Source organism: Anomaloglossus baeobatrachus, chromosome 1 (assembly GCF_048569485.1).
Source record: "Anomaloglossus baeobatrachus isolate aAnoBae1 chromosome 1, aAnoBae1.hap1, whole genome shotgun sequence".
Taxonomy (NCBI): domain Eukaryota; kingdom Metazoa; phylum Chordata; class Amphibia; order Anura; family Aromobatidae; genus Anomaloglossus; species Anomaloglossus baeobatrachus.
In genome coordinates, this window is record NC_134353.1 from 947,355,755 (window position 1) to 947,374,609 (window position 18,855).

Genomic DNA, 18,855 nt, shown 5'->3' on the forward strand with positions numbered 1-18,855 from the left:
GCGTGAAGAGCGAGAGCGACAGGCAGACCGTGACTACCAGCTGCAGCTAGCTCAGCTCCGGCCCTCATCAGCCACATGTGACCTTCGAGACACCAAACTTCCAAAGGTCCGTGTTGAGGACTTCCCAGTGCTGGAGAAGGATGGAGACTTGGACTCTTTCTTGACTGCTTTTGAACGGACTTGCTTGCAGCACCATCTGGACAAGGACCAGTGGGCCAAATACCTGACCCCCCGTTTAAGGGGTAAGGCCCTGGATATCCTTGGGGACTTGCCTGCTGAGGCAGATCAGGGCTACGACACCATCAAGCGGGCCCTGATCCAACAGTACAACCTCACTCCAGAGTCCTACCGCAAGAAGTTCCGGAGCCTACAGAAGGGACCAAAGGACTCCTGGGCTGACCACCGGCGGGCACTTGCCCGAGCTGCCGACCACTGGACCCAAGGCCTGCAGCTTTCCACCGGACCGGAGATCCTGGACTTGTTCATCACGGAGCAACTCTTGTGGAACTGCCCTGAGGATCTCCGCCAGTTCATCCGAGACCAGAAGCCAAAGGGGTCCACGGCTACAGCTGCCCTGGCCGATGACTACACCAACAATCGGGCTCCTGAAGCCAGGAGAGCAGCCACCAGCAGCACCTGGAGAGGGGGTAAGATGAATTCTGCGACTGCCCCACCTGCCCCTAGACTGCAGGGGGTGTCCCCCTCAACTCCCCTCTCCAGGCCCGTGGCGGAACCAAGACGGTGCCACCAGTGCAACCTACCTGGACACTTCAAGGCCATGTGCCCTCAGCGTCCCAAGGCCCCGGCTCCGTCCCCGTCCCAAGGGCCGCCCAAGGTGTATTGTGTGGGTGGGGGTGGTGGTAGGGTTGTTTCTCAATAGAATGTACCTCCCATTTTTGCTATAATTTTTTTGCCAGGGGGATTAAGTCTTTCTGATTATGAGGGGGGGGGGTTCCCTCCCGCCTTCCTGGAAGAGGGGGCGGGGGGCACCCCCGTACTGTGTATAGCACATTATTCTCTCTAGACCTTGTGTCCTCACATTATATAGGGCTCTGGCTGACAAACTAAGTTGAATAATTGCTTATTGTTAGTCCGGGGCAGGGGGCTCCTTTGTAGAAAGTTCCCTCCCTGATTGGGATAACACGCCATAAAGGAGTGGCGTAGTCTCACCATCCCTAGGTTAGACAGTTTGGTATTCTCATACCTATACAGTTACTTTTAGTCTTTTTAGACCCGACGTTAGGGTCTTGCTGTAACCTTGCAGGCGGGAGGCACTCTGACCTCCTTGCCTTTGGTTTCTACTGCTTTGTTGGTAGTTTCTTTTGTATTCTCGACCTTCTTACCTCTTCTCTTTTATTTCCTCTTCTCTTTCCCTGCTCTTCCTATCCTACTTGCCTGCACATCTCTCTCTCCCTAATCCCCGAACCTATCCCTAGAGTCCCCACCGTTCCTCCGCATTGGAATGACGCAGATTAATTGGGGTTCACTAAATGTGAGGGGACTTAATGTCCCGCAAAAACGCTCCCAGATATTTTTTGACATGCACAAAAAAAGAGTCCATATACTATTGATCCAAGAAACACATTTTAAAACGGGCCACCTCCCCATCTTTAGAGACAGATATTACACTAACTGGGTCCACAGTTCCAACCCAGAGTCAAAATCCAAGGGAGTGTCCATAGGCATCCATAAGTCCCTAGTGCACACAGTTCTAGATACACGGGTGGACACGGAGGGAAGATTTATATTCCTGAAAATTAATGTTAACTCATCCATCTTTACCATTGTCAATTGGTATCTACCGAATAGAGATCCGGCGACGACCTGCTCCTCTCTCCTGTCATCACTGGATGAATTCGCAGAAGGGACCGTGATCGTAGGCGGTGATTTAAACTTCACTTTGGACCCTAAGGTAGACACAACGTCGGGACATAACTTTCTCTCAATAAGGAAACTAACGAAGGTTAAACGTTGTATACAGGAACTCAGATTAGTGGATGCATGGAGAACACTACACCCAGTAGACCGTGACTACACATATTTTTCCCCGGCTCACTCTTCGTACAGCCGCATAGACCTATTCCTTGTAAGTCAGAAGGCCCTGACATGGCAGATACAGGCCTCTATAGGCAGTATCTCTTGGTCAGATCATGCCCCCATATTTTTGAGCCTCACTATGCCGGATGGGCCTGGGAGGCCATGGTCTTGGCGGTTGAATGATAGTTTGCTGAGGGACCAGGGATGCTTGAAAGACCTGCAGAACACAATAGATGAATTCTTGGAGATACACTCAGGAGACACTACTACCCTACCTGTTCAATGGGAGACACTAAAGTGTGTGTTGAGAGGGATTCTGATCAAACATGGGGCTAGGATTAAGAGGGAGAGAGCCCAAACCATTCTGTCTCTACTTCAGAATATTTCAGACCTAGAGAAGATCCATAAGCAGACATTATCCCCGGTGACACTGACAGAGCTAGTTAAAAACAGAGAGGAACTTAAATCCATTCTGGACCGACAATACGAGCGCCACAGGAATAGACTAAAAAGATTTATGTATGAATATGCGGACAAATGTGGCAGACCACTAGCTAGGTTATTACATCCGAGGGGGGACCCCAGTCACATCCCTACGATCAAAAAATCGGACGGCCTTTTGACTCAGAACCCAATCCACATAGCGGAGCAGTTTCAAAAATATTATAGTGACCTTTACAACATAAGGGGCAAATTTGGGGATATGCCACAAGAAGCTTTGGAGACTAAAATAAATGATTACATACTTAAAACAGCCCTGCCGACTATACCCAATACTGAGGTTGAAAACCTAGAAGCAGACTTTACAGAGACAGAAGTGGCATCTATTATCAGGGATTCTCCCTCAGGCAAAAGCCCAGGTCCGGACGGGTTTACCCCCAAGTTCTATTAAATTTTTCAGACTCAGTTATCCCCGTTCATGACCAAAGTATTTAACTCCATATCTGAAAACTCCCAGTGGGTAGCGCAGTCTCTTGAAGCACACATATGTGTTATCCCCAAACCGGGAAAGGACCACTTGCTGGTTACAAATTACAGACCCATCTCACTGATTAATTTAGATTTGAAATTTTTCTCTAAAGCACTTGCCAACAGACTTGCCCTGTCCCTGCCTGGGATAATACATACGGACCAGGTGGGATTTGTAAAAGGCCGGGAGGCACGGGACAACACCAACAAATTGTTCCTCCTGATGGCTCGGTCGAGGGCTCAGTCTCTCCCCATGTGTTTACTTTCAGTGGACGCGGAGAAGGCCTTCGACCGGGTCAGTTGGAGCTTTATGATGGCAGCCTTGAGACAGGTGGGTTTGGGTCAGAAATTTTTGGGCAGAATTGCGTCCCTGTATACGAGACCCTCAGCAAAAGTGAGGACAAATGGGTTTCTATCATCATCCTTTCTGGTCCACAATGGAACGAGACAGGGATGTCCACTGTCGCCCCTCTTATACGTCATAGTCATGGAGCACCTTGCGGTCGCCCTGAGAAACAACACAAGCATCCACGGGATAGAGGCGGGTGGGGAGAACCGTAAGCTGGCTCTATTCGCGGATGACCTTCTCATGTTCATTTCCCAACCACACATATCCTTCCCGTCCTTGCTCAAGGAGTTCGAAGAGTTTGGCAACTTAAGCAACTTCAAAGTAAATTTTTCCAAATCAGAGGCCATGAACGTGACTTTATCGGCAGAAGACCTTGCGAGAGTATCACAAAACTTCCCTTTTAAGTGGCAACCGTCAGTTTTAAAATATCTGGGAGTTATGGTACCTAGGGATCCAGCAAAAATTGTACATCACAATTTTTTCCCCTTATTAGAAAGGACAATCAGGGACTTAAAGAAATATGACAAAAAGAGATTGACGTGGTTTGGGCGTATAAACGCGATAAAAATGGATGTGTTACCGAGGTTCCTGTTCCTGTTTCAGACAATACCCATACAGCTACCGCTAAGTTACTTCTCCAAGATCCGGACAGCCTTGTCTGGGTTTGTCTGGGGGAACAGGAGACCCCGAACAGGAATTAAAACTCTGACCAGACACAAAAGTGACGGGGGGGCGGGGCTCCCAAATTTTCAATTATATTACAAGGCAGCTATCCTAACGAGATTACTGGACTGGCATTTTCATGGTAATTCGAAACAATGGGTGGTGATTGAACAGGATGTGCTGGGAACTCCCTTACATTTACTTCCATGGTTAGAGAAAGAAAGTAGGATCCAGATAGCGAAAGGAATGGAGTTCACGCGGACAGCGATGGGGATGTGGGATGGAGAGATAAAAAAGGGATCTCTCTCTCAGGAGCAGGGCCCACTTACCCCCGTATTCGGTAATAAGAAGTTCCCCCCAGGACTCCACTCCCATAGATTCGGGGGATTTACTCGGGCGGATGATACTCGTTTTTGTCACGTGCTCCAGGGACACACCCTACCAACTTATATTTCCATGCAGGCCACAGGGAAAGAGATTTCCTGGATGGAATATATGCAGTTGAAATCTTTCCTCTCGTACCAGGACAGGGAGAGAAGGATGAGGACACCCCCTACTCCTTTTGAGAAAATATTTTTACAGGGCTCATCACCTGGACATGGCATCTCACTCATTTATAAAATGCTGAACCAGAGAAATAGGGTGGATAAACCTCACTTTGTCTGTAGGTGGGGAGAGGAACTGGGAGAGGATATTCCAGAGGACGATTGGAGCAGAGCGTACCTGTGGACCCACAAGCTTTCCTTGGCGTGCGCCGCTCAAGAGAAAAGTTATAAAATTCTCACAAGGTGGTACCATTACCCGACTAAATTACATGCTATATTTCCCTCTGTGTCTGATGTGTGCTGGAGGTGTGGCACAGACACAGGTACAATGCTACACATATGGTGGAGCTGTACTAAGCTGCAACCCTTTTGGGACTCAGTGTTCTACCTGTACAAAAAGATGAGCGGAGGTGAAGTAGAAAAATCCCCCCAGGTTGCTCTTCTTTCTATGCTCCCAGGAGCTATTAAAACACAAAAAAGGGACATGTTGCGATTTTGCCTGGCGGCTGCCCGTATGATTATCCCACGATTTTGGAAACAGACTAGATGCCCTACGGTGCTGGATTGGTTGGAGGAAATGACAAACCTCCAGAGAATGGAGGAGCTGACAGCAGAACTAAATGGGAACACAGAAAAATTTACTACAGTTTGGAGACCATGGATTATGTTCATGGAGTCCCCAGAGTTTGTGGAGAGTTTGGCGAGCTTTTTGAACTGAGAAACGGTGGGGAGTCTCATTCCCCCCCCCCCTTTTTTCTTTGCTTTTCTTGCTTTCCCCCCTCTCCCCCCTTCTCTCTAATTTCCTCTTCTTTATGCTTGTATCTTTCCTCTTCTTTCTTTCATTTCTGAACATTAATCTGCATTTTTCTAGTTTCATTTTTTATATGAAAAGATTTATCAATAATTCATAAGACAATAGACACACAAGGAGAATGAGTATATTAGGATACGGGAAGTCAAAAGAAGTGGGAATTCTGACCTATAATTTATAAGTGGTTGTATGGTAATATCACAAAGATAATTTGAAGAATTCCAAGAAATTTAGTAATGTAACAATTTCTGGATGTTATCCCGGCATTGAGAAAATGATGTTTATGTATTGTAATTGCACAAATGATATGTTTGTATGTTGACAACAGTTTCATCAATAAAACAGATTTGAAATAAAAAGAAGTAACAAAGGAAAAAACAAAAAAACAAAAAAAAACAATAGAAATTAAATACAAAATACAATGTTATTATTTAGTAACTTACGTTTCTTTTTGTGTAACGTAAGTTACCTTGGAATAACATTGTATTTTGTATTTAATTTCTATTGTTGAAAAAGCAAAGTGTTGAAATCTATTGAGAATAGTTCATTGTACAATATGCAGTCACTCGTGTTTGTGCCGGCCTTCAGAGAACAGTCTGTAGCCATTAATAACTCGGTTTTTGGCTTGGGAATGTAACGTAAGTTACCATGGAATGACCCCTTCCACCATCTTACAGCATCTCCGGGTAGATGGCCAAAACGAGATGCTCCCAGTCCACAAGAACGCAAACTGGGACCGATAGTCCCACTGCCCCCGTACCAGGCAATACCCACTGTCTCCCAACTTTTGGTTGGTCCACCACCTTTGTGTCTCCCGCCGGTTTGGTCTGCAGTCACAACCTATGCTCCTCCAGATGACAGATACCACGACCATAGCACGAGCATCCAGCTCCAGCCTGCAACAACCCCCAACTACTAATCAGTGTACCAAGTAAACCAAGCTACCCTTGATCCTGGCCCCCAGAAATCTCCTAGTCCAATGCTAACTGTGGATTGATAGAGGTATTTTCCTGAGACCAAGCCCCTCACCTGAGACTGTATGTGAGACCCCCGTGGTGTCAGCTCCCCTGAGTCTACTAGCACCATCCACATAATGGAACTGGTGGCTGGAAGAACAGTGGTGAGGCCGCTATGACACTAACAAGAGTAATGGAATGATTGATTTACTCTAATTACCAATCTCCTGCCTGGCCTTCTGTGTACATAAGATCCATTAACCTTTATTGTGAAACTTAAACTGAGGAGCAAGATAATATCTAATAAAATACAACAATGAGATTGACAAAACCACCGCTCCATGCTGGAAAATGTCTGCATCCAATAAAACCGTGGATTCTACTCTGTGTCCATTGGTCCAATAGTCTTTAATCCACAGTCAGCTCCTCATACTGCTCCCCAATTTTTTCAGCATGGTAAACTCTGGGCTCCAGTTCATGAAGCTGACTATTCCCCTTCTTCTGGTGGTAATTATTGTGGTTAGAGGCTTCCTCAGTCTGCCTCGATAGACCATCAGTGTTGCCGGCCTACCTTTTTTGTGAGAAATGGTAAAGTTGAACGGTTGTAATGCCAGGCTTCATAGTAAATATCACCCATTATTCCTGGTGTAGGCAGGTCAATGGATTCTGGTCCATTACTACGGTGAATTCCCTCCCATACCCATAGGGTCACAGTTTCTTCAGTACCCAGACAACGGCCAGGCATTTCTTTTCTATGGTGATGTACACTTTCTCTTGGTCTACCAGTTTCCTTGAATGATACGTCACTGGGTGTTCCTGCCCTGTGCCGTCCACCTAAGGACAGCGCCCAACCCACTGGCTGGTGCATCAGTTTGCACCAGGAATCTCTTGGTATAATCGGCCATAGCCAGCACAGGGGCCAGGACTTGTCTGAGCTGCACAAAAGCCTGTTCACATAGATCGATCCATGTTGTCTCCCTTAGAACTTTCTTTGTTGTCATGTCAGTCAGGAGCTTTGCTATGGTACTGTACCCCAGGATGAATTTTCATTAATGCCCTGTGGTACCTAAGAATGCTTATTCTTTTGGTTGCAGGTCTGGGGCCAGTGAGTTACTGCTTCTACTTTTTGACGGATCAGTCTTTATCCTACCATCCCCTTCTTGGTGTCCTAGGTACTGGACCTCAGCCATACCCCATTTGGCACGTCTACTAAGTGGTTAAATGGAACCAGTCAGGTACAATATGCACTCAGAGCCACAAACAGTTTTGAGTGCATATTGCTAATCCTTGTGTAAGGATTAAGGGGAGACCAGTTTTGCAGTTGCCTCCTCCTGTAAACTTAGTTCCACGTCCAGGGCGTACCTGCCCCTCTCTCTCTTGTGCCAAGTGTACGTCACCAGGTCTCCGGCGATCAGGTCTTGACAAGGATGGCCCCTACTGAGGCGGGAGGCAACATCACGGCGGGAAACAAACACCTCCTTGGAGAATTCTTTCTCCGCGATGAAGCCCCTCCCCCGCTGTAGATCGAACCGGGAGATCACTCCAGTCCATATCTGGCCTCGGTCTAACAGGTGGCTTTTCCGGAGCCGTTGCTTTGCAGCCAGGTTCCAGGATTCTGTTGCTGCTAACCGCTCCTGGCGTACCCTCTTCTCTTCTGCAAGTTTAGAGAGGGTGGCCTTGCAGATGGCTCAATTTCTGTCTTCCTTGCTGATGGACTCCAGATAAGCCTGAGAGAACTCCTAACAGTCTGCATGGCATGACTGTAAAATGGAACAGAACTAAATGGGGTGAGGAAGGCTAACCGCTCCTTGGCACTCGGATGCAAAAGCATCTGTTAGTAGCCATTGTTGAGATCTTGGGTAAATACAAATGTCGCTCCTCCAATCTGTTCTAATAGATCATCTTTTCAGGGCATGAGGTATGCATTGGTGACCGTTATCTCGTTCACGTTCCGGCAGTGAACGCAGAACCTTGTGCGCTGGTCCTTTATCTGGACAAGGACTGTGCTGGCCGCCCAGGGACTGCACGAGGTGACCACCTCTCCCAGCTCTAACATTTCAGCCACTTCCTTCTAAATCATCTGCTGAACCTTGGGAGCCAATCAGTACAGCGGCTGTCGAATTGAACTTGCTGTCCCGGTGTCAACCCGATGCTCAGTTAGAGTGGTTTGGCCAGACTGGTTAGAGAAGAGTCCACGATACTGTCCTAATAACCCCTGTAGTTTACTGGATTGGGCTGGGGTGAGGTGATCTCCCTAAGATGTCTCCACCCCTCCCTGCTGTTCCCCCTCTCACTGATCCACGATTCTCATTGGCTTCCCTATAAGCCCCTATTCCCGACTTCCGAGGTCTGTCCTTCCATGCAGCCCTGATTGGCAGATCAATCAACAGCCAGTCTTGCAGCCTCATCCAGACTGAGTTGTTTTCTATTAAGTTATTTGGGAGCTTAGACATAAATGGTTCCAGCATGAATATATCCAAGACAAATTCTGCTTCCCAATTACACTATCCATGCTGTAAGTAATGTGTTGGCAAACTCCTGGTGCATTTGTGCACTGGGCTTCTCATTCTCCTAACTTCCAAAGGTAGGTTTCATGCGTGATGGCATACGTATCACACCGCTGCAGCGTGGAGATGTTACTGTGGATTCACTGGACCACGTGGTGAGCTGTGGCAGTAGATTATCCGATACAGCAAGAGACTGGAGAGAAGTTGGAGAAAACAGATGTTTTATGTAAAGGGATTGTGCACAAGTGCTGAAAGTGAGATTGCCCAAAAGGTCACGATGCTGAGAACCCCCGGAGGAGCAACTGGCAAGGGAACCCCTATACAGGGATTATCCCGGCACAGCCCCAGAGGGTCAGACAGTCCATAGGGGTTCCAGCAAGACCGTGGAATGCTAGCTCAGAGGAGTGAATCTGTAATGCTCCGCACCATCTAAGGAAAGCGGATCCAGTAGCTGAAGGAATCCGGAATACTCTGCATCTTTCTGGCGAAGTGGATCCAGCCGTTGTAAGAATCAAGAGGGTTACGGAAAGACAAAGAAGGTACACAAGGCAGAAGTGGAATCCAAGGCATGCAGTGAATGATGGACCAGCTGCAGGAGATTCCGTGGAGAGAGAGATATAAGTATCTAGCACAGCAGAGCAGTCAGAGAGCATAGAGCACTGCAGCCAAGGACCTGAATGCTACCAATGTTCCTAAGGAATGGACATGTTGTCGAGGCACCACCTATAGGGAAAAAGGTACCTTATAAACAGGGAGCAATCATGCAATCAGAATCAGTACATAGAACGCAGGTTCCGGGAGGAGGAGGAAAGCTCAGGACAGCGGACAGGGTGAGCGACATGCCACGTAGCAGCGACGAAGCCAGCAGCAGACGCAGGCCCAGAGGCAGGAATGGCGGTGGGGGGAGAACGTCGATCTCTATAGCCAGGGGAGACCGACCCCACAACTAAGGGCATGGCAATACATCTCTAGTAATGTGCTGCGAATGTTAAGGTAACATCTCTTATCCCCGGAAGACACAAGTTATTAAAGGCTTCTCTTGCTTGACAGGTCAGTCAAGGTGTGGGCCCCTCTTTCCTGTTACCCACTGTCAGCTGAACTAGGGCAGGTGGGGGTACTGCTAAATGCACACCCAGATATTTGCTTACCACTGCTGCCCGCTCTATCTACATGGCTTGCACTTCTAACACGGCCAATATCTGCCTCAACTCAGTCGGTAGATCTTCATCCATCTGGATGACAGTCCTGGGCTGTTGTCCCTTCTCAGAGCTGCACTCCTCCATGTCTGAACTGACCTCCTCCATGTCTGAACTGACCTCCTCCTGTGAGTGTTCTCTGTCCCCCTCAGCCAAGCATTGTATTAGGGTCGCCTGTTTTTCTTCTAGCAACCAATCTATTTCTCCTCCAGAGCAAAGGATTCTTATCTCTTTCTTTAGCCTCTCGTAGATGAAGTGTGCCGTCTCTTCTGCCAAGTCAAAGCTCAGTAACTTTCCTTAGTAAGCTGTTCCGAGATTGGTGATCCCACTGCTGCCACCACAAGTAAAGATCTGAGGTTGTGGGTTGGATTAATCGCCTAGGCTGTACAATGCAATTATTTTTATTCTTCTGTTCAGTCTTACAGCAGCTCCGGGTAGATGGCCAAAATGACATACCCCAAGTCCGCAAGCTCCCAAACCGAGACCAGTAGTCCCACTTCCTCCATACCAGGTCATACCCACTGTCTCCCAAAAAGCCTCTTCTGGCTAAAAGGAACATACACGTATACATCTATACATTTGGCCTAGGACAACTCAAAGTTCCATGGCTTCCAGTACCACCTATATACCGATGCCACCCAGATCTACCTCTCTGGTCCAGATGTCACATCTCTGCTGTCCAGAATCCCAGAATGTCTATCGGCTAGATCTTCCTTCTTCTCCTCTCGCTTCCTCTAAAGCTCAATGTGGCCAAAACTGAACTGATCATCTTTACTCCAACTCACCTACACTCTCTACCTGATCTACCTATTACAATAAATAACATCACGCTCTCCCCAGTACTCAAACTTCGGTGCCTTGGAGTGACCTTTGACTCTAACTTGTCCTTCACACCACACATCCAATCCCTCACCACCTCCTGCCGTCTTCAAAATATATTTCCAGAATCCGTCCTTTACTCAATTCTCAATCTACAAAAATGCTAGTGTATGCCCTCATAATCTCCTGCCTCGATTACCGCAACATCCTCCTCTGTGACCTCCCTGCTAACACACTAACCTCTCTCCAGTCCTTAATTCTGCTGCCCGAATGATCCACCTCTCTCCTCAATACCACCCCGCTTCTCCTCTCTGCAAGTCCCTCCAACACGGCCAATATCTGCCTCAACTCAGTCGGTAGATCTTCATCCATCTGGATGACAGTCCTGGGCTGTTGTCCCTTCTCAGAGCTGCACTCCTCCATGTCTGAACTGACCTCCTCCATGTCTGAACTGACCTCCTCCTGTGAGTGTTCTCTGTCCCCCTCAGCCAAGCATTGTATTAGGGTCGCCTGTTTTTCTTCTAGCAACCAATCTATTTCTCCTCCAGAGCAAAGGATTCTTATCTCTTTCTTTAGCCTCTCGTAGATGAAGTGTGCCGTCTCTTCTGCCAAGTCAAAGCTCAGTAACTTTCCTTAGTAAGCTGTTCCGAGATTGGTGATCCCACTGCTGCCACCACAAGTAAAGATCTGAGGTTGTGGGTTGGATTAATCGCCTAGGCTGTACAATGCAATTATTTTTATTCTTCTGTTCAGTCTTACAGCAGCTCCGGGTAGATGGCCAGGACTCTCCAGTCCTTAATTCTGCTGCCCGAATGATCCACCTCTCTCCTCAATACCACCCCGCTTCTCCTCTCTGCAAGTCCCTCCACTGGCTCCCAATCTTCCATCGTATCCAATTAAAACTACTAATAATGACCTACAAAGCCATCCATAATCTGTCTCCTCCGTATATCTCTGAACTAATCTCTCGCTACACTCCAACACGTCACCTCCGGTCCTCCCAAGATCTCCTTCTCTCCTCCTCTCTTATTCGCTCCTCATGCAACCGCCTCCAAGACATCCCCCGAGCATCCCCAGTCTTCTGGAAACGCTGCCTCAACACGTCAGACTATCTGCTACACTTGCAAACTTCAAACAGAACCTGAAAACTCATCTGTTCAGAAATGCCTATAATCTACAATAACCCCACTGCTTCACCTACACCACCGTGCGGAGCTGCCGCCTCACCACCATGCAGAGCTGCGACACCACGGTGCGGAGCTGCCGCCTGACCACTGCGTGGAGCTGCCGCCCAACCTACACCCCACCTGTCTCCTCCCCAAAATCCTTTATGTAAGCCCGCAAGGGCAGGGTCCTCTTCCCTCTGTACTTGTCTGTCTACTGTAACTTGTATATGTATTCTGTATGTAACCCCCTTCTCATGTACAGCACCATGGAATTAATGTTGCTCTATAAATAAATAATAATAATACTACACGTTATTACAGTTCATTTAACGGAGGTATCACAAATATTGATTTGGATACAGTGTTCCACATTAGCGCATTAGTAACAGACCCGGCCAGTATACACAGCCACGGCTTTCAAGGCTGTTACCTTCTGCAAAGGTTTCCATCAGCTTTTCAGGAGCTTGAGCAGGGCTCTCACAGATCCTTAGGAAGACTGCCTCTCTGAGATCACCAACCGGAAACTGTGCCTTGCTCTCAGCCACGGACGCTGGCGAGTCCAGATCCCAGGAGCACTGCTGCTCCCTAAGTGCAGAGCGACCACAGGTTCCATACACCTGGCCTTCAAGCCAGTGCCATCAGGGTAAACTGCAGCCGATTCTAATCCACATGGACTCCTTCCAGGGTGCCTCCAGGAAGTGAAGTTCTTCCAAGCACCCAGAGACCAAGTGACCAAACAGTCTCTTAAATCAGACTGGACACACCCAGAGGTGGAGGTATTTGATTATGCAGACCTGTGCAGCACACTGGTCATTGTTAAAGGGAACCCTTAAATACAATACCAAGTCTTGTTGAACTATAGGTCCCAAAGTAACATTTTCAGTTTAATATCGCAGGGGACCTTCTCCACTGCGAAACATAGCGACCATTTACAACATTGGTGGTCGCTACCTCACAGTGTGTATCCAGCTCCTATCGACTACAACCCCCATTCCCTTGTCAATGTCTGAAGTACTCCAAGCCACCCCCTGGGGTACTTAGGACACTGATAACTGTGCATTGGTGGATGTATTTTTCTGAGGCTGAGCGCCCCACCTGGAACTGCATGTGAGATCCTCTGTGTTGATTGTTCCACTGGGTCTAATATCACCATCCACATAATGGGACTAGTGGCTGAGAGACAAATGGCTTAATTGAGCCCTTGTGACACTAAGGAGAGTAATGGAATAATTGCTTTACTTTAATTACCAATCTCATGCCTGGCCTTCTGTACACTTAAGATTCATTAACATTTTATTGTGCACCTTAAATTGAAAAGCAACAAAATATGTAATAAAACACAACAATGAGATTGACAGAACCAGTGCTCCCTGCTGGAAAATGTCTGCATCCCTTTAAGTCGTGGACGCTGCTCAAGGTCCATTGGTCCAACAGTCTTTAGTACACAGTCAGCTCCTCATAATGTCTATTAAATTTTGAACATGAAAATGGCTTCTCCCCTCATGATTTCTTCAATGATGTGTTTTGGGTGAAAAACTTCTCACATTCTAAAAATAAATATGGCTTCTCTTCTGGGCTCCTCATTATTCTGTTAAACAAGATTCAAAATTCATAGTAAAACATTTTCCTCATTCTGAATATGAATATGATTTCTCCCATGATTTTAAAATGGTCAATAAGTGATTTCCTAGTTAAACATTTCCCACATTCTGAACATGAAAACGGCTTCTCCCCTGTGTGAGATTTTAGGTGTACAACAAGATGTGATTTCCAATTAAAACATTTTCCACATTCTGAACATAAAAATGACTTCTCCCCTGTGTGAGTTCTTTTATGTCCAATAAGAATATATGTTTTTGGATAGAATTGTTACCACATTATGAGCATGAAAATGGCTTCTCTCCTGTGTGAATTTTCTGATGTCTTATAAGAATATGTTTCTGGTTAAAACATTTTCCACATTGTGAACAAGAAAATAGATTTTCACGTCTGTGAATTCTCTGATGGTTAACAAGAGCTGATTTCATTGCAAAAAATTTCCCACATTCTGAGCATGAAAATGGCTTCTCGGTTGTGTGCATTCTCTGATGGGTAACTAGAGCTGATTTCAATTTAAAATATTTCCCACATTCTGAGCATGAAAATGGCTTCTCCGTTGTGTGAATTCTCTGATGGGTGACTAGAGCTGATCTCGATGTTAAATATTTCCCACATTCTAAGCAAGAAACTTGCTTCTTCCCTGTGTGAATTCTTTGATGTTTAACAAGATCAGGTTTCACGGTAAAACATTTTCCACATTCTGAACATGAAAATGGCTTCTCCCCTGTGTGATATTTTAGGTGTACAACAAGATGTGATTTCCAATTAAAACATTTTCCACATTCTGAACATGCAAATGGCTTCTCCCCTGTGTGAGTTCTTTTATGTCCAATAAGAATATGTTTGTTGTCAAAACATTTCCCACATTCTGAACATAAAAATGGCTTCTCCCCTGTGTGGCTTCTATGATGTCTAATTAGCTCTGGTTTCGTACGAAAACATTTTCCACATTCTGAACATAAAAATGGCTTTTCTCCTGTGTGAATTCTTTGATGTCCAATAAAATAGTGCTTCTGATTAAAACATTTCCCACATTCTGAACATGAATACAGCTTTTTGTCTTTGTGGGTTCTATGATGTTTAATCAAATCTGATTTCTGGTAAAAACATTTTCCACATACAGAACATACAAATGATTTCTCCCCTGTATGAATTCTTTGATGTACAATAAGAATGTTCTTCTGTGTAAAACATTTTCCACAGACTGAACATGAAAATGGCTTCTCCCCTGTATGGAGTCTATGATGATTAATCAGATGTGTTTTTTGGTTAAAACTCTTCCCACATTCTGAACATGAATGTGACTTTGTTTGTTCTGCGTGAATTCTCTCATGTGTAATAAGACTTGATTTATTGGCGAAACATTTTTCACATTCTTGACAGGAAAATGGCTTCTCCCCTGTGTGACTTCTTTGATGTGCAATAAAAGCTGATTTTTCAGTAAAACATTTCTTGCATTCTGAACATGAAAATAGATTCTTCCCTGTATGGATTCTTTGATGTCTAACCAGAGCTGATTTCTGGGTAAATACTTTGTCACATTCTAAACATGAAAATGGCTTCTCCCTTGTGTGAATTCTATGATGTCTAACCAGACCTGATTTCTGGGTAAATACTTTGCCACATTCTGAACATGAATATGGCTTCCTGCCTATGGAAACTTTTTGATTCTTAACATCCTTTGCATGACTTCTGTTATGCTTCATAGTTTGTGATGAATCAGGAGACAGGACGCATTTAAAAGTGTCCAAAGATAAATCTTTGCTGTGAAGGGTTGAGGGTGTATCTTGGATATTGGTATTCTCTTCATATGCATTTTGTTTGATTCCACAATCATCTGCCTTAAAATCTGAAGATACTGGATGTCCTACTGAGCTCCCAGTACAGTCATCTGCAAAAAAATAAAACTGATATTATTCTTTATATAATATGATCTTAACAATTATATTGACGTTTTAAGACATTACAATTGGGAAGTATACAACAAAAAATAATGTAATAATTAACTAAAACATCTGATTGTAAAACAGATCATAATCTCAGAGCAAAGACCAGCAGGGCCTGATGTTAGAATAGCAGAATACCGGGGAGTTCTGCTGCAGGTTTTCTCCTATGTGTTTCCTACATCTGTCACCACCTTTTTTCTCGTTAATTGTTCAGTGGATAATCATAACTGAACTTTTGAGCCAAATCTATGAGGTGGTGATTGTGTCACACATACACCTACATCTAGGAGAGGAGCAACACTTATGTATGAAGAAGCTGCAGTTTTCTTTATTTTACCTTTTTCTTACTTTATCTTTTGTATCCACTTCTAGATTTTACAGCAGAAACCTGAGCTGACTCCAGTTGCTGCTGTTTAGCCACTTAGATGCTGCTGCAATAGTTAAATGGAGTGCTGGGGCCTATTAACGGTCCCGTCACCATCATTTTTTACTCCTGTTCGTTTCTTTATATTTCCCTCAACAAATAAATAAGGAATAAAATAGTTAAAGGGAATCTCAAAATGTTTTATCAACAGAAGATTATCAGGATTAGGTGCGATGTGCCAGGCAATAAAGTAAACCACTTTTCCACCATTGATTGGTAGTGTACATAGGAAGGGTGGAGCACGGTGGCTCAGTGGTTAGCACTGCAGTCTTGCAGCGCTGGGGTCCTGGGTTCAAATCCCACCAAGGACACCATCTGCAAGGAGTTTGTATGTTCTCCCCGTGTTTGCGTGGGTTTCCTCCGGGTACTCCGGTTTCCTCCCACACTCCAAAGACATACAGATAGGGACTCTAGATTGTGAGCCCCAATGGGGACAGTGTTGCCAATGTATGTAAAGCGCTGTGGAATTAATAGCGCTATATAAATGAATAAAATTATTATTATTATTATTATTATACACAGCTCAGCATTCATAGCACTGCAACATCTAGCATAGGGAAAACAGGAATTTTATCAACACTGCTCCAAGCAGCCCAGTAAGTGATATGTCATTGGAATTAGGCTTTCTATACCTACATCATGCGGCTCTCAGATTACATAGCAAAAAGCTGCTAACAAATTCCATACTAAGGGAATTTGTCAGCAGGATTTGGTCAGGAAAACCTCAATGTCATCCTCCAGAATCATTTTCTGCAAGACCTCCCATACTGTTCTCCTCACCCGGGTCCCCTCACTATGGCTGGCAGCCCAGCTCCTCCATGCTGTCAGACGGTGTCTGCAATGCTGGAGCTGCCGTTACCCAGGACATTCAGTGCTTCTCCTGTAATTACCTGAGCTCTTTGGATCTTCTGGCCCATATTCACACACCAATTGTAGAGATTCACGCTCTCAGGTAGGCGCTGGGTCGTGTTCACACAGGTAATGTGGTATTATTACATTCATGGGCACAATGGTTACCGGCAAATATACAGCTCATTCAGCGAGCACATATATGTCAGTGCGTCTCCCCCGAACAGCTCACAATCCATTCTCCTGGAGCAAACGTTCCACAAAATATGGGTACGGTCCTGCCAGTCTCGGTGTCCCCTTCAGCCCGAGTCCCTGTAGCTTCCAGCATCAACAGAAGTGTCCAAATCCGAGCACAACTCACATTACACAGCCTGGACACTCAGCAGTCTCCACACACTGCACTCTGCTCAATCTCTCCCAGACCAGAGACCAGTGAAACCAATACTTTCTACTAAAAAGCTAGGCCGGTGCATCTAATCAAACCCTGCAGAGGTGTAACGCCTGCCTGGATCCACAGACTCAGATGGGCTGTAATGGACAGACTAGAGGGAAGCCACTCACCAAGCAGGACCCCCAGAACCCTGAAACCCTTTAACCCCTATACAGGGATTTGGAATTACACAGGGCCTTGGTGATCACTACCTGTGGAAGGCTGCAGTCCAATGAGAGTAGTCGTCAGGCAGGGTCAAACCAGGAATTGCAGAACAGGGACAGAATCGACAGGCAAGGACGTAATCAGAAACAAGCAGAGGTCAAATCCGGAACGGGCAGCGAGGTACAAAAACAGCAGGCAGAAGACGTAGTCAGGAAACAAGCGGTAATCAGCACACAAAATCATAGGACGAAACAGGAGCCAGAATTCTCAGAACTATCTCTGGCAGAGGTCAGCAGACAGGACGGGAATTAAAAAGGCTGTGGTGTCTTCCCATAGGCTGTAGCTGAATGATGGTACCTCAGCTGGGAGACACCCGCCACCTACAGTCAGACAGTGGTACCACAGATCCCCAGAACAGTGGATGAACGGAGCCTGTGCCCACCAGCGCCGCGGGCATCGACTCCTCTCCCATCACCAGCACTATCCACGGCAGGAATACGGCGTTGCCTGGCGATCGGAGCAGAAGTCGCTGGTGACGTAACAAGAGGTAGCATTTATCCCTGTCCCAATATGGAGGACTATGGAGGGTGCATTATAATACATAGAGGGTTATGGGGGTGCATTATAATACATGGAGGGCTATGGGAGTGCATTATAATACATACAGGACTATGGGGGTACATTATAATACATGGAGGGCTACGGGGGTGCATTATAATACATGGAGGGTTATGGGGGTGCATTATAATACATGGAGAATTATAAGGGTGCATTATAATACATGGAGAGCTATGGGGGTGCATTATAGTACATAGAGGACTATGAGAGTGCATTATAATACATGGAGGGCTATGGGGCTGCATTATAATACATGGAGGGCTACAGGGGTGTATTATAATACATGGAGGGTTATGGGGCTGCATTATACAGTGGGTACAGAAAATATTCAGACCCCTTTAAATTTTTCACTCTTTGATTCAATGCAGCCATTTGGTAAATTCAAAAATGTTCTTTATTTTCTCATTAAAAGGGGTTATCCGGGTTATTTTGCCTTTTTCTTGTCTTTACACTATTGGGCTATATTGGGGCAGGTAAGTAGATAGTGATTACCTACCTGCCCTGCTGTCAGTCTCTCTCCCCCGGCTCAGAGTGGTCATGTGACCACTCCTGCCGGGATTTTGCTGCTTCCTGTGACGTCACGTCAACAGGAGCAGGAGCTTATGCTCTCCTTTTAGATGGGCATCATAGCCACTTCATGTTGCCACCCTGCTGGGTGGGTACCGTGCGTGGAGTACCACCCCCCCTCTCCCGCACATCCCATAGTGCAGTGGTCTAAGACGCTGCTGGTAGGCTGCAAGCGGCCCCTCATCCTTCTTGCAACATGCAAGCAATGGTCCCCTTGCTGATCGCTGCCTGTGCTGGGG

General features: G+C 46.0%; 1 protein-coding gene and 1 pseudogene across 1 annotated transcript in view; both read right to left on the bottom strand.

The window, feature by feature from the left end:
• The window catches only part of LOC142257004 (uncharacterized), a 417,356-nt pseudogene that overhangs the window by 37,129 nt on the left and 361,372 nt on the right, over positions 1-18,855 (bottom strand).
• The window catches only part of LOC142257052 (uncharacterized), a 329,863-nt gene continuing 324,799 nt past the window's right edge, over positions 13,792-18,855 (bottom strand). The window contains exon 7 of the mRNA XM_075329110.1: positions 13,792-15,508. Within this exon, the coding sequence (XP_075185225.1) occupies positions 13,896-15,508 (1,613 nt within the window). The 3' untranslated portion in view covers positions 13,792-13,895. The remainder of the gene's footprint in view (positions 15,509-18,855) is intronic.